Source organism: Coffea arabica, chromosome 11c (assembly GCF_036785885.1).
Source record: "Coffea arabica cultivar ET-39 chromosome 11c, Coffea Arabica ET-39 HiFi, whole genome shotgun sequence".
NCBI lineage: Eukaryota > Viridiplantae > Streptophyta > Magnoliopsida > Gentianales > Rubiaceae > Coffea > Coffea arabica.
Genome location: NC_092330.1, coordinates 42164738 through 42179992, shown reverse-complemented (window position 1 = coordinate 42179992; position 15255 = coordinate 42164738). Strand labels below are relative to the sequence as shown.

At 37.9% G+C, this 15255-nt stretch overlaps 2 protein-coding genes across 2 annotated transcripts; both read right to left on the bottom strand.

The window, feature by feature from the left end:
- Positions 1 to 960: 960 nt before the first annotated feature.
- LOC113716250 (protein PHYTOCHROME KINASE SUBSTRATE 1-like) lies at positions 961 to 2460 on the bottom strand. The gene has a single exon (XM_027240543.1). The coding sequence runs from the start codon at positions 2458 to 2460 to the stop codon at positions 961 to 963; it is 1500 nt and encodes a 499-aa protein (XP_027096344.1).
- Positions 2461 to 5326: 2866 nt separating this feature from the next.
- Positions 5327 to 11169, bottom strand: LOC113716496 (probable methyltransferase PMT2). The gene is made up of 7 exons (XM_027240862.2): positions 10701 to 11169; positions 9080 to 9729; positions 8732 to 8942; positions 8196 to 8490; positions 6643 to 7026; positions 6455 to 6532; positions 5327 to 5894 (listed from the first exon to the last, which is right to left on the bottom strand). The coding sequence occupies exons 2-7, from the start codon at positions 9725 to 9727 to the stop codon at positions 5660 to 5662; spliced, it is 1851 nt and encodes a 616-aa protein (XP_027096663.1). The 5' UTR covers positions 9728 to 9729; positions 10701 to 11169; the 3' UTR covers positions 5327 to 5659.
- Positions 11170 to 15255: the final 4086 nt, after the last annotated feature.

Sequence of the window (15255 nt, the reverse complement as noted above, 5' to 3'; positions counted from 1 at the left end):
CTATTCATGCATCAATTGAGATGGGATTTTGGTTGTTTTGTTGGGAATATTTCTGTTCCTTTTCCTTTTCTTCCATTTATACGATAGTATTCTTTAATTTTATCAAATTTGAACACCAAGGAGAACTTATTCCTGTCAATGCTCTAAGCAAAAATTTCGGCTATGTTGTTTCTATCATGTGGATGAATTGATTCGATGACTTGCAGCCAGAGAGTCGTCGCGTCTTGTGCTACTGGTTGGGAACGTTCTCGTTAGAGGTTGTGCCTCTCTCGAGCTCTGCGTGTCACCTTGGACGACATTCCTTGATTGCTAAGGAAGTTGTGCCGTCTGTCAATATGAAGTTACGGGATTCATTCCTATCTTCAAGATGAACAATCTTTCATTGCTCTCTTCATTGTAACACAGCATTGAACAAAATTTATTGATCACATGGGTTGCTCAGTTCGTACTGCATAATTTATTGATCACATGTTTAAGGAACTTTCATTCCTTATGTGCATGTTCTTTCGCGTTGTTGGTGGTGAGTTCACAGTTAAAACCATCTGAAGTCTATTGGTGTGGTCCTTCACGGCAAAATTGCAATTTTTAACATCGTGCTGCTAGCATGCTTCAACAGAATCAGGATGCTTCATCATAAGCGATACCTTGAAAGTCTTGAATGTCCTAGTGCTTAAAGCTATCCATAATAATGCAAATGTACAAATCCAAAATGTCAACATATAACAACATCCTGGTCTGTGATGTTGAACAGCAAACACGAAGGTGAAATCTGGGGCTAAATCCCACCCAAATGAGATCAATGCTTTGGCAGGGCAAACTTTGCATAACATATGGGTAGATATGGATTGGCATGCTAGTAGAGTTACTATAGTTATGACTAAATGAACACTTGAAACATGAGAATTCTTTAAAAAAAAATAGGAGATAAAAAGTAATAAATGTTACAGAACTTCCATGAGATCAATGCTTATACAGTAACTCTGTAGGACGTCTAGACTGTGAGCAAGTGAACAAACGTGTGTCCTGGCCAAAATGATCATTTCTTTTGTCAAACCTGGCAACCTCATTTTCAGCATGAAACCTTGTCATTGGCATCAGGAACTCTGTTTTCTGGTGCCTGCCGGGGCATGTGTTTTCACCTGTTCTGTATACGTCTCCTGCAACTCTAACAGCTTTTTGACTGTAACATCCTGAAAGAATACCTGAACGCCTTTTCGGCATTTCTCTGACCGGTGTAGATCTCCCATTTAGAGCCATACCATTACCACGAGGATTAGCTTTTGTTGTAGTTGATCTCAGCTCTTCTGTGTCTGACATCACAGAGAAATCTGCTGCACTAGCTGTTGCAACACTCCACTCTATACTTGCTTCACTTGGAGCATAACAAGTTGTCCGTGTCATTGAGTTGTTTGAAGCTTGCCTGGTAAGATATTGGCTGGGATTGGTGGAGAAGCTTTCTATCTCAAATAAATCTGAACTTGCATCGCTGTCTGTGTCATTGTACATCCCTCTGGAGCTGGCTTGAACTTCACTTTCGTCCACCTTTGGAACAATTGCATCCCAAGTTAACATGTTCAGGCTTCTTTCAAGGCTTGAGGACTTCTTCCCTTTTCTCTCAGTTGGGGAGCCAAACACTTCTAATGATATCCGCCTAGTATCATCTTCTTCCTTTTTTCGCTGCATTTCTAGTGGATTATCCTCAGTTGTGGGATGAGATGCTGGGAACCTAAAATGACCGTTTGTGCTCAATCCAATTCCTAGTTGGTCAAACTTTCTGCAGGGTGAATCTTCCCTGATTAATGTGCTAGATTGAGACTCGCTAAGGCTAACCAAACCAACAGCTTTTGTTGGCTTTCCTGCTTTGCCATAAGCTTGCTTGCCATTAGCACTCATATTGCAATTATTTTCACCGAGTGGAATATCAATATCAACAGAGTTCTTGTCACTACAAGAACAATTGCAAGCAATATTAGCGAGGAAGCTCCTGCGATTAGCCTTGTTTGTTTTCCGTGGCAGCTGATTCCGGGGAATATTTTGCAGCAATGCATTTTGGCTGTTCCAGCTTGATTCAGAGCGAATACTTGGAGTTCCTGACCCAGTCTGTTGTTTTAGTGGATCCAATTCAGGTGGAGGGTCCATCTTTTGATCGAGCTTTGGAGAGTATTTGTCGGCAATTCGGGGAGTTTCCTCTTCAACTCCTTCATTGAAATACTTATCAGCACTAAATATATCGATTTCAGTATCTTCAGCCTTCTTGCTTACAAGGTGAAGATGATCAAGTGGGGTGGAGATGAGGGGCTCGCAGCTTTTACTGGAATCTGCAAGTTGATGCACAGAAGTTTCTTCAGAACCATTCAGGTAAGAAGAAAACGAGGCATCACGGAGATTGCTGCTATTCCTGAAAGGCACAGTTCTTGGGATGTTGGTTTCTGATGCAGTATCCAATGTGAGCATAGCCATCGAAATTATGCCTCAGTTGAAGCCTATAAGAGTGATCAAGGAGTCAACAGTTTTTTTTTTTTTTTTTAAAAGGAGAAAATAACCCTGCAGAAGAATTTTGTATGCTCAATCAAAACTGAACACAAGTGCCTTAGCACTGGACTACAAGAAAAAGTTTGAAAGAAGACTTCAGGAGTTGGAAACTACTACTACTACACGAGAAAAAGGTCTTAAAAGTATGCAGGAATTTCTCGCTTTTATAAGACAGGAGCAGTTTCAATTTGCGGAAGAAGCTTGGAGTACTACAAATAATGCAAGTTCGGTGCCAATGTGCACAAGAATTAGGTGTTATATACTATTGGGATTGGAGAGAGACTGCACTTGAGAAAGGAGAAGACTTGGATAAAAATTAAGCGAAAGGACTACTCGGCAGAAAGATTACTATGGGTTCATGTCCATATAGCCAGCCATTTCACTGTTTCAGTGACAGTGAGCGTTAGTGAAGTGCCAGTTTGCAACCTACACTTTGTTAACGTTGCTGTTATGTATTATTAACTTTTAACTGACCACTACAAAGTTTATCGTGCCTTCTTTTTTTCTTTGGTTTTTTTTTAAGGGATTGTTTTGCTGATCCTTTTGGACGCCAAATTAGGGTTGACTATCATTCGAATTGCCCATTTCTTTGACAAAGAAAGAAAGAAATGCTAGTCCATATTTGTGACTTAGAGAATCAACCTGGATCTGAATCAGAGTGTCATTTATTTGAGAATTCACATTATTGCAAATCTTGCACCAAAGCATCGCAGGGAACAGTAATTTCATCCCCAGAATTGTTAAAACTAGTCAAGGCGAAGTCCTCGACAAATCTTTCTAAAACGAGTTCAGTACAATGCAAGACAGGTGGACCAAGAAAAAATGGTCGTTCACCTGTAGTATTTTAGCCCAAATGTTTGGCTGTTGAAACTCAAAATTCAATGTCCCTGGAGTAGCAGTCAGTAGAGTCCCAAACCCCTGCTAGAATCGCATCTACTTCTTGCCGGTACATTCACATATTCATGAAATCAAAGAGTTTTAGTAAAGGTTTGAGCAGACCATAGGTTCTGTTGCTTTCATGAGATTACAGTGCCTAAAAATAATCAACTACTACATTTTAAAATGCTTCACTGTCTAATCTTGACTTGGTATCTTAAAACTTGGTGGTTAAGGTTTCACCATTAATCAACTTATTTACGTGCAACTTACGAATGTTTAATCAAATTCTAGAAAATTACTTGTCTCATTTTGCAGTCCACACTACATTATTGATCAGAATGAGTGTTCCAAGTTGCAAAAGATTAGGAAAGTATATATTCCCCTGATACGATGTTTCATATGAGGTCCTATCACCGATATTGAATTTTGTAATGTCCTGCAATGGATGTGCTTTAGAAATTTATACCTGTAGCATTGGATACACTACTATATCCTCGAGTTGGCCCAAGATGGAGACATTTCGAAACCTCCTCCTAATCGTCTTAAATAGTCATCAGAATCTTGTTAATATACCGAAGTGTGTATGACAAGCAATTTGATCAATCATTTGGTACAATTAAATCTAATCAATGCTAGATGCGACGCTCTTCATCACCACAGCTGTAAGTTAAAAGAAACGGGTTTCTGTCTTGTAATGGATTATCTCTTGCAGCAACGAAAAGCAACTTCTTGTTTGGGAGATTTGAGAGCTGAAACCATTTATGGAGGGGTAGGAATATGTCACAAACGCCTTAGAATTTGGATAGATGCTCTAGCTCTCTTCTGCCCCACAGAACTTGAATGATGAAATCCCCACCAGGCACAAGAGTAGGTGACAACAACAAAAACTACCCCCCCCCCCCCCCCCCCCCCATTTCTTCCTCTTTGGTTTGCCTCTTGCATTAGTTCATCGAGGAATATTGGCCACACAAGATTCACAAAATCCTCTGAACAACAACGAAGCACGACCGTATTGCTTGTATGTTCAATAATAGAGATGTACAGGGTTCGAATACATCCCATTTGTCGGACGGCTGCTACAATTTCACCTGTGCTGAACTCATTATGGGTTCATTGTTGGTCTGCTATGCAAGCGTGGATCCCTTCTGTTCTTTATCGACATGAGATTAACCGAATCCATATAATTCAAGACGAGAATTCAAATGTCACAAAAAGTTTTGTTAGCTAAACTTGGTTTACGTACGACAATTGGGACAAGACGAGAATGCTAGTTTGACGGCAAAATTGGAATTCAGCACCACTTTCTAGTGCCGCTAGTCAAGCAAATTTGATCTGCTGAATTTCTTGATCATCTTTTTATTTTGTCGGCAGAAGACTGAAACCATATAGTCCCTTCAAGACTTGTTTCTGTCTCTCTTCATTCGTACAAGAGGCCGTAACTTTGTTCTCTTGCGACTGTATATGTGGCAGGAACTAGTTTATGGGAACCGTTTTGATCACTCTTCTGACTAAACGTAACTTTTTCTAGACTTGACTTATTTGTCATTTTACCCTTCAGTGGATGGAACTTTGAAGTTGCCCGCTGGAAACATGTATCGTACTGTCCCCTTGTCTGATGCCCACACAAATATGCCAAATTTGATACGGGGTAGAAACTAGAAAATACTATTGAGAGTTGAGACTGGAAAGGTGATGTCTATCCCGTTCTCACTTTATCTGTCGGTATCAATAATAAGCAGTAAACAACTAGTCTGTTGTACTTTGGATTTCCTCAGAACTTTTTTCGTGTAAAATCAATTGTTTTCCTTTGGTTACATAATCTTGTCATTGAAAATTGGCTGGCTGAGGACCAAGAAAAAGGAAGGCAAAGAAGCCTCAAAAACTAGCACAAGATAAAGGAAATGGTGCTTGGGAATAAGAAGCCTGAAAACATGGCGCATACGTGGTTTTGGTTGTCACCTTGAGTTAAAAAAGAGTATATTTATCCAATTGGGCAAATGAATAATAAATAAAGCAAATGTTACACAAGAGAGAACTAACAGTAACATTCTACTCCCCATCCATCCAACTGCTGCTTAAAGATATACTGATACAAAGAGTAGCCCCATCCCCAAGGTTAACCTCTTACCAGCCAAAAAAATCTCTCCTGGCAAAATGGATTCTTGATCCAGGGGTAGCTTGAAAATAGTTTTGAAGATCTACTGTGCTGCTTTTGCCGCATCTTGAGTCATGCATCTCCTCGCAGGATTCACTCTGTGGAAGTGGAGTTATTTTCTCCGGCAACCCAATACTTTTTTACTGCAATCAGGATTTTCTCAGGGACAAGGGGACCATCCTCATGATCTGTCAATTTGAAGTCCCACCTTATTCCCCTAACTATTTTCTGCACCTTGTTTAGAACATCAACTGCATCCCGGATTATAACAGCACCTTCTGGCCTCAAGATCCGGTCCATCTCCAAAAGGACGTCCTCAAAGTCACACCTGGATTGGGTAGGTCACAGATAAATATGAATTCTAGATCATATGTGTAGGCATTCAACAGCCTCACAAAGCAAATGACACTACTGTATTATGATGACAACAGTGACAAGAAACGACAAAAGAAAAAGAGAAGCCAAAGTAGGATCCAGGTGCTGTAATTAAGCATTTTTGAGTTAATCAATAGCAGGATTTAAAAGTACATGGCTATTCAAAAACGACTGGATCAACTTTTTAACAAACATACAAATCTTTCTAACCCAGGACACAGTAGGAGCAGATGTAGCACTTCTGTTCTTCATTTAATTTGATTGATAGCCTAAGTGCGGTTGAGTAATAATAAAGAACAGAAAATGATGACTAAGACGTGATTATGAAGAATAGTCAACATGGAGATTTCCCAGAGTCGCAGAATTACAATCTGAGCACTAATTGGACATAGCCTTGTAAATGAGCATCTCAAAGACATATTAAGTTTATAGTGCAATCCTGAAGGCCATTAGGCGTGTAAAAAGCAATCTATCAAGCATCGACCTAACACAAAGCCAAAAAGCAATGCTTACTTGTCCTTGTATAAGCTGAAAAGGCCGTTAGCATGAATGAGATCATACGTTCTTGGGTATGTGGAGAAGCCTTCACACCTGAATCAGAAATATAGCAGTGAGGATAACATTGTTAAACTTCCGACAGATTGCTATGCTACACCAGTCAATCCCTAAATATTGCTGAGCAAAAGGAAAAGGCATAATACCAGTCATGATAGATGCCTATTAACCCTCTTTCATAAATAACACCCAGTGTATTCTTCTCAGCAATTGTAGGCACAACATTCATAACCCACAATTTGGGAGATTCAAGTGCTGCAGCAAAACCACCCAATCCAGCATTCATATCCATAATATTACGATACCTGCCAGAATCAAGGATTTTATTGATTCTCTTATAAGCATTTACATGCCTTTTCCATTTCTTACTGTCCTCCTGGTATGATTCAGCAGAGACTCCACGAACTGATCCACTAGCAATTCTTTGGGGAATAGCATAAAGCCTCTCAGGGAAAGGCTTGATACTTTCTCCAGATGCTTCATCACCCTTAACATCAGATGGTGTTATACATTCCTCCATTTTCTTGTACCTGTGTATTAATTGAGTACAAACAAAAGCAAACAAACTCAAATGTTAAGAAGATTAAGCATCTTTAAAGTTTAAAATGACAAGATAAGTAGAGAAGAGGAAACAAGTTCAGAATATGGCCAACTCAAGGAATCCTTGGATACAAAACTACATATGTTCCTCCCTTTTTTCTGGGGTGGGGGGGGCTTGTGCAAGACAAAGGAGAACTTCTCAAGATTAAAAAGCATTTAGAACACAGGAATTCTCTTATTTAACAGAATCAACTTCTTGGTATAAATATCCATATGAAAAGTAATAAATTGTTCAGCTGATTTTCAAACTGAATTTAAATTCCAAGTAGCCAATGTATCGATCAGTATTGCCATTCATCATGCACTATTTTTTGGTAATGGAACCAAAATATAGTTTCTCAGGTTCAGCCCCTACCTAAAAGCGGGTTACATCTGCTATCAATTTGGTGTTCCATTTGCTTCAACACAAATCAAAGGTAAATAAAATACAAGTTTACACGATTCCCTAAAAAATGGTCATCATACAGGATAAAATCACGCTCTCATAGATTTTCCAATTCATCAGGAAATGATAGTACATCTAAACTGCAAAGTTATGACTAATACACTGTGTGTCAGGACCACATTCTGAACCTTCATAATTCTTCTGCCGCAACACCCCCCCCCCCCCAAAAAAAATTAAGCTAGGACTTCCAATCATTAAATTCTCACTATATGATATCATTTTCAAATCTAGTGCGCGGGAGCTTTCTTTTGAGAACACTAAATGCATGATTTTCCCCATGTTTCATCCAATAAGCATTTAAGAACTAGTGCAATTAAGTGATCCGCCAGAGCTCAACCTAAAGGAGAATTTTTAACGGGCAAAAGTAATCCAGGCATAACAGGTTGAGCTAACCCAATGGTTCACACAATATGGACGAATGGCACCTCATTATTGGCTTTTTACCACCTGGAATTAACAAGTTTTGGGGAAGCTGGCTTTTCTAGCTTAATAGCATACAATTATTTCTTGGTTAAAAGGAAGTAAGAGGCAAAAGCACATAACTACAGAGGATACAAAGATGACACTTTGCCTTCCACAAGTTCAATGTTTTCCCCTTATGTCCTCCTTAGCTGCTTTAGAAAAACTATCTATGTGATGAGTATAGAAGCATACCAAACATCATCTGGGTCTGAAGCTTTGCAAAATGTAGCACCAGAATTTTCTTGTTCAGCCCGGCAAGAGTCAGCATCAATTCTTTTCTGCCATATTGCAATTTCAGCCTTCTCGGACTTCTTCTCCCAGCAGAGAAGTTTAGCAATTTCTTCAATCTTTCTCTGCTCTTCCTCAAGATCCTCTTTGGAGCGCTGCCATGCCTTGTAGTTGGTCTTCCAATTGATGGGAGGACCAGAAAGAACCCAATATCCTCCAGGTCTAAGAACTCGATCAACTTCCTTCATGTACATGCCATCTACAAGGTAAAAAACCAGATATGCAGTCAAAAACTGCTTCAATGAAATCCAGTAACAGAAATAGTAAAGATATTTGACCCTGAAAAAAGACAGATTTAAAAGGAGATAATCAAAGAAAAAATGCAAGCAGGAAAACGCTAAAAGTCTGCTTCAAGTGAAGAATATTTCAAGTTGAAAATTTTTTCAAACTTAGATTGAACTTTCTACACAAAAAGACAAAACAATTACATAAATCCTCACCATTAGCTCCCCATGGAATCAGACAACGGGAACAATGTGCCATGTCAAAGGCTCTAGAAGGATAAGGCATTTTTATTGTTCCAAGAACACCAATAACAGCAGGTACACCCCTTTCCAAAGCAAACTGAACCTGGGCTTCATGGGAATCTCTTGGTGCAAATGACATAGTGATAACTTTTCTCCTCCAAAGATATGCTCCCCAGCTTGCAACCTAAATCCAATAAAAGACTCACTGTTAGAACAATTATCAAAATTTGAAAAGGTACATTCCTGTTTCAGAGTATATGAGGATACTAGGAGTCGGAAAACAACTCAGAGAATTGTTAAGTAGAACTTTGACTGACATACCCCACAACCAGTGTCAAGAGCAGTCCGAACAGTCCCGTTCTCAATAGGTATCACAGAAGCAAGTTGATCGATATATTTGTCTGCCCCTTGAGGAAACTGAGTCCCCCCACCAGGGAACCTGAATACACTTCCCTCATACTGAATCCAATTCTGAATAGCCTTCTCAACCGTCAAGCTTTTATATGGTGCATTGGCATAGGGAACATAGTCACGACTCTTAGGCCACCTAAATGGGGTCACATACCCATTGGGAGCAGGAATAAGACAGTGCAACTTCTCTTCTTGAGGAGGACAGTGCCTTTCCCTATAGTTCATATTTTCTCTTGGGAACTTCATAGCCCGGTTTTGGTCTTGGCATGGAGTATAATCAGTGTAGCGAGGTTTGCATGGCTTAATCTCTTTCACATTTGAATCAGAATCTTCAATCATTCCAGCTCCACCACCATGATGGGTCTCAAAATTTAGATTTGGAATCACATTGCAGGCAGCACCATTCTTGGTAACCTCCAAAGCTATACTGTCTCCCTTCCCAAACCCACTTCTCTGCCATGCTCCAAGCAAATAAAAGAAACAGCAGAGACCCGCTACTATAAATATCGATACAGAACTCCTAGTCCTACTATCCCCTGCGTTAAGTTTGTTTGCCATTCCTGGAATAGATTCGTAGAAATGAGTTTACCCAGATCACAAGCCATATGTGAACTAAAAACACAGAGAAAATCCACACAGTGGCTTTCTTTCCTCTATCAGTAGTTTTTGGCATATGAATTATTATAATTTAGATCATAATGCATAGAGCACAAAGAACTAGGAGGATGCGCTTGGGAATTCTCTCAGGTGGGCAATAAATGGATTTCACTAACACCACAAGTTCAGATATTAAGCCAGTTAACATCAGGAAAAACTGAATTCCAGCTACAACATAGACCAAGAGAAGCAGCATATTTGATGACATTGTATAGACTTTGGGTACAGATTACGGGTGCCCTTTTCTTGATTTGATGTATTCAGCTAAGAGGCAATCCCTTCTGTAGTGTACATTCTCTTCTTAATGAATAAAAGATTAGGAATTTACCAAGAAAGAGAAACAAAACAAAAAAGGAGAAACAGCATAATAGTATTCTCACACGCCACCTAATTACTAGGATCACAAAACATCCCATGAATCCACTTCAGAAAATCTCTTTCTAGAAAAACATTAAAGGGCCCAACAACATTTCCCAAAACTGAGCATACACCCAATTCAACCACTTGGAAAGCCACTTGCAGTGTACAAAATCAACTATTACCATAAGAATAGGTCCACGACAGCTACCGAAATTAAAGCTTCTCAATCCAAACAACCAACATTACATCAACTAAAAATCAAAGCATCTCTGGATGCTTTATGGATGCTTTATGTTCAACTTAAATCTACACTCATCAAATGAAGAAAGAAGAAAAAAAACTCACCATAAAGCCACCAAAATTCAGATTGTCAATACCAAACCAAGATTCTAAATATTAAAAATAAAAAAAAAAACACAACTTTTTTTTGCATCTTTCTGAATTGAACTCGTATTTAAATACGCTGAATCCAGAAGGGATGATAGATCAGCTAAAAGGGTCTCAAAAAAATTACCAATCACATCAAAATCGCAGCTTTCTCAACGATCCGAATCCTCTCTCTCTCTGATTATCAACAATGAAGATTACAAGGGCACAACAGAAGATGCTGAATTCCAGCAAAACATGTGGGTTCTGATTTCCAGGAAGGCTGTCCCAAAGCTCAAAGATTCAATGTTGAAGGGAAACCTGCGTTTGAATCAATGCTAGTGGTGCAAATATAGCAAGTGAATGAATGCTCTAATATAATAGATACGCGGACTTGTAGATCATCAAAGCACACGTCAATCTCTCTCACACAGACACACACTAAAATATCGTACGACAAAAGCAAATCTCGAGCGCTCTCATGTTTTCAAGTTAATAATAGTAGTGCTAGCACTGATCTAACCAAATGTTACGGGCTTTCTATATTTTGGAGTCCCGTACACTTTAGGTCTACAAAGGCCAAGCCAATGAGATGGTGCCCTAGCGTCATGGGCTACAAAATATATGCGACAAGTTTTCGAAATATGACTCTTTAAAAAAAAATTCATTATTTAAACTAACAGAATATGATTTTTTTTTTTTGCAAAGAAATTCTTTGTTCTTACATCAAAATAAAATTGTGTATATTAAAGGACATATTTGTGCTTGATTGATATTTTTAAGTACTTAATCGGATTGGAATAGAGAAATTCTAATCTGATTAACTAAACAAATCCCTTGCGGCGTAATTGAAACCAGTTTAGAACCCTTGTAGTTCTAGGTGAGGTGGAAGAATGCAATTGGTCTGGTATTGGAACACCGGCTGGACACCCATGACCGGCATCATAGCAACCATAAACTATTATAGTAGTCTAAATCAGACCAATTCCAATAGGGCCAGAAATCTGTGGGAAGGCAAATGGGAGCCACACGCGAATAAAGTTGTAAAGCACCACTACTCCTCGTCCCTTCATTCACCTCTTCAACCTCAAGGCCATGGAGATGGGGCCCAGAGTTGATTAAGCCTTTGACATGGGGAAACAGTCTGCAGCTCAGCGGTGGATATATATAAATACTGGGGTAGTATACATTCTGAATATTATAGGATATTGATGCGGTGTGGGGCCGAGAGCATCTACAAGTAGAATATATGTGTTGTGATTAGGGCCGTAAACGTAAACGAATCGAGTCGCTCGAGTCAAGTTTGACTCAAGTTCGATCATATCGAGCTCAAACTCGAATTCGAGTTGGTTTGAGTCGAAATCGATCTCGAACTCGACCTCAAGATATTAAGCTCGTTCACTCACGAGTGGGGTATATATATATATATATATATATATATATATATATATATATAATATTATTTATTGATTTTTAAAAAATAAAATAATTATTTTTTTTATTTTTTTCAAGCTCAAACTTTAAACTTTCGGTTCCTCGAGTTCGAGTTCACTAAAATTAATTCAAAACTCGGCTCGATTAGATTAAAACTCGACTCGACTCGACTCGACTCATTTGCAACCCTAGTTGTGATGTTGAAAGCATACATATATATATATATATATATATATATATACATATACATAGAAGAAATTCATAGTCTTGATTAGCTCCATAACCTTACGTTATACATCCAGCTAGTTAAGTCATCATTATTCATGTGTTTAGGATAAGTTTGCTCAGGATACATTCGAAATACGATCAATCTTTTTCTCTTTGTTACTTTTTCTTCTTGGAAAATAAACATGCTAAACTCTCTACTTAGAAGCAGGGTCTTCTTTCTAAACTTGTTTTAAGTCCAAAAAAACACAAACAAATGGATTTCTTTAATAGTATCATATTGCTTCTGCTATTGTCATTTCAACCAAAATTCTTTCCTCCTGTTTTTCAATTTCTTTCCATTTTGGGGAGAAGAGAGAAGGTTACTGGAAGATGGAGTAGCTTTCACCATCATCTCAATGTCTGATTGACTTTTATCTGTGTTATCGTACAACATGAAATACCAGCTTGATAAAAAGTTGTTCAGAAGAGAAGTAGATGAACAGCCAAAGAAATTTAGTAAACATTACTAGTATATGATATGGGTACACGGAGTGAACAAGAATGGAAAGGACCGACATAACTAACAACTTCTGGTCTCGTAAAAGAATCAACAAGGTATCCAAAAAAAAGTAAAATACAAAAAACCTAATTTACCAAAATGTCCTTTATGATTTCAAATCAACATTTCGATTCTTCATTATTTGAACTAATTTGAAACAGCAACAGAAATCATCAAAACTAATAGACGTGGATGAAATGACACACTTACCCTAATATATATAAGTACTAAAAGACCTTTTAACGACCATCCTATTAAGCAAAACTTACGGAAAAACTTCTTGTGGTTAAGTCAACCTACGAAAAAACCTCCTATGGTTACATATTGCTTTTATTTACTTATTTTGTATATAGGAATAAGGTAAGTTGTATTTGAAAGTTTTTGTTTATTTATTTTATGTATAGAAATAAGGTGAGTTGTATTTAAGAGTTTTGGGTTGTTTTTGAAAATTTTATAAAACAAATCAGCATTTGGTAGAGTTTCTGGCTTAATGTGATAGAGTACCCAATGTAAATTGGTGCATTTTGAAGTCATGTTCTCCTTGCACTTTATTGGTCTCTCTACAGCTAATCATTACACTTCATTGCATAATATACCGGAAACTTTTTGTTGAGAATGCTACCTCAGTAGATTGTTAGGAGCTGAAGAGTAAACTATTTAGTTTTTTAGTTTTAGTCACCAATTAAGCTATATTTGAAGTTTGTTGCAAACACCTTTATGATTTCAGACAATTGTAAGAGCCAACCAGGGTAGATGGTTGGAGTACGTAATCATAATTTTCTTTGACCATTGACAATATTGTTGGAGTGATAACACCATGGCTCAGACGGTGGACCTGTCTTCAAAGATCCAATGGTCCAGATTGTGCCACATCATTATATGAGATAGTGTGACACAATCTGGGTCATTGGATCTTTGAACAATCTGGGTCTACTCAAGTCTAGGCCATTGTGGATACATATAAAATGAACGGGATTTTAGACATTAGCTTTGCAGATCTGCCACTAAAAAGGGTTCTTTCAGTGACAAATCACCATACTCATCTACTGAAATTAAGAAAGAGAAATAGATTATCCAAGCTCTTAACTTCACCCATTCTTTTTAGCACAAAGGATCTGCAAATGGCTATGGTATTAGGCCTAGAACAAATTTACACATCCACAATTTTACACATGCACATTAGTTACAAATAGGTTTGAACAACTGAAATATTCCGTGTTTGCAGCTCTAGCTGACATACACATATAAATGTAACCATGAAATTAGTTCTTTGGACTTCTGCATTCAAGTATAGAGAAAACAAGTAAAGGTTGTGTCTCTTTTATAAACCAGAATACTGCTATGCCCATTTGTTGTCAGAAATTCGCATGAGCTAGAATTTAGATACTAATATATGACATTCATTAAAAAGAAACTAATTTGCATTGTACTCCTATGGTGCTTATGCGAGTAAATTTGGACTTGGTGTTTGCCTTTGATTTTTGTTATTCTTTTGGTTCAAAACTCTAGATTATACTACTATAGCCATTTGCTGTAAAAAATGTGAATGAGCTAGAACTTAGATACCAATATCATGAAATTCATTGAAAAGAAACTGATTTGCATTGTACTCCTATGGTGCTTATGCGAGTAAATTCTGGTCATGGTGTTTGTCTTTGAGTTTTGTTATTCTTTTGGTTCAAAACTTTAGATTAACAAGTTATTGTAAATGTCATCGTCATACCTACCCACTCTCTAATTGTAGCGTACACCTTGTATTCTAAGGCTCGTACAAACTTTTACTGCTGATAGATGGATCAGTAATTAAACTGTAACGTTTTTCCTTTTTTTGACATTTGTCTTTTATTTTTTAGTTGTACGAGGTGGTCCGTAAAGAAATTTGGTATAGGCCAGATATGTTCTTCTACAGGGATATGCTAATGATGCTAGTGAGAAATAAAATGGTAGACAAAGCCGTGAGTGTATGGGATGACTTAAAGAGGGAAGGCGTGTTTTTTGATCAGCATACCTTTGGTGACCTCATTAGGGCCTTCTTAGACTGTGGACTACCGAAGGAAGCAATGGACATATACGAGGAAATGAGGTTATCTCCTAATCCCCCGCTATCATTGCTTTATAGACTGATCTTGAAGGGGCTCCTCCCATATCCAAAATTGAGGGAAAAAATAAAAGAAGACTTCTTGGAACTTTTCCCTAATATGGTTGTTTACGACCCCACCTAAGGACTTATTTGATGATCAACAATAGGAAAATGACGATGTAGATGGATGAGTAGTAGTGGATGTTGCAATGAGAAAAAAGCTTACTCTATGGGCACTAGAAAAGAAAACTTAAGGCTCCGTTTGGATTAGCTGTTTTTGGGGTTGTTTTTCAAAAACACCACTGTAGCATTTCGAATCTGAAAAACAAGTCCGTTTGGATTTGGGGTTGTTTTTCAAAAACTATATGAAAAACTTTTACTGTAGATTTTTTTGGATTATTTTTAGAGGTATTTTTGAAACAT

Bases quoted from the DNA above. Each gene is read 5' to 3' on its own strand.
- LOC113716250 (XM_027240543.1), bottom strand. From the start codon at position 2,460: ATGGCTATGCTCACATTGGATACTGCATCAGAAACCAACATCCCAAGA.
- LOC113716496 (XM_027240862.2), bottom strand. From the start codon at position 9,727: ATGGCAAACAAACTTAACGCAGGGGATAGTAGGACTAGGAGTTCTGTA. The intron at 8,491-8,731 runs GTGAGGATTTAT...TTTACCTTGTAG, and splicing joins GATTCCATGGGGAGCTAATG to ATGGCATGTACATGAAGGAA. The intron at 6,533-6,642 runs GTATTATGCCTT...TTTCTGATTCAG, and splicing joins ATAGGCATCTATCATGACTG to GTGTGAAGGCTTCTCCACAT.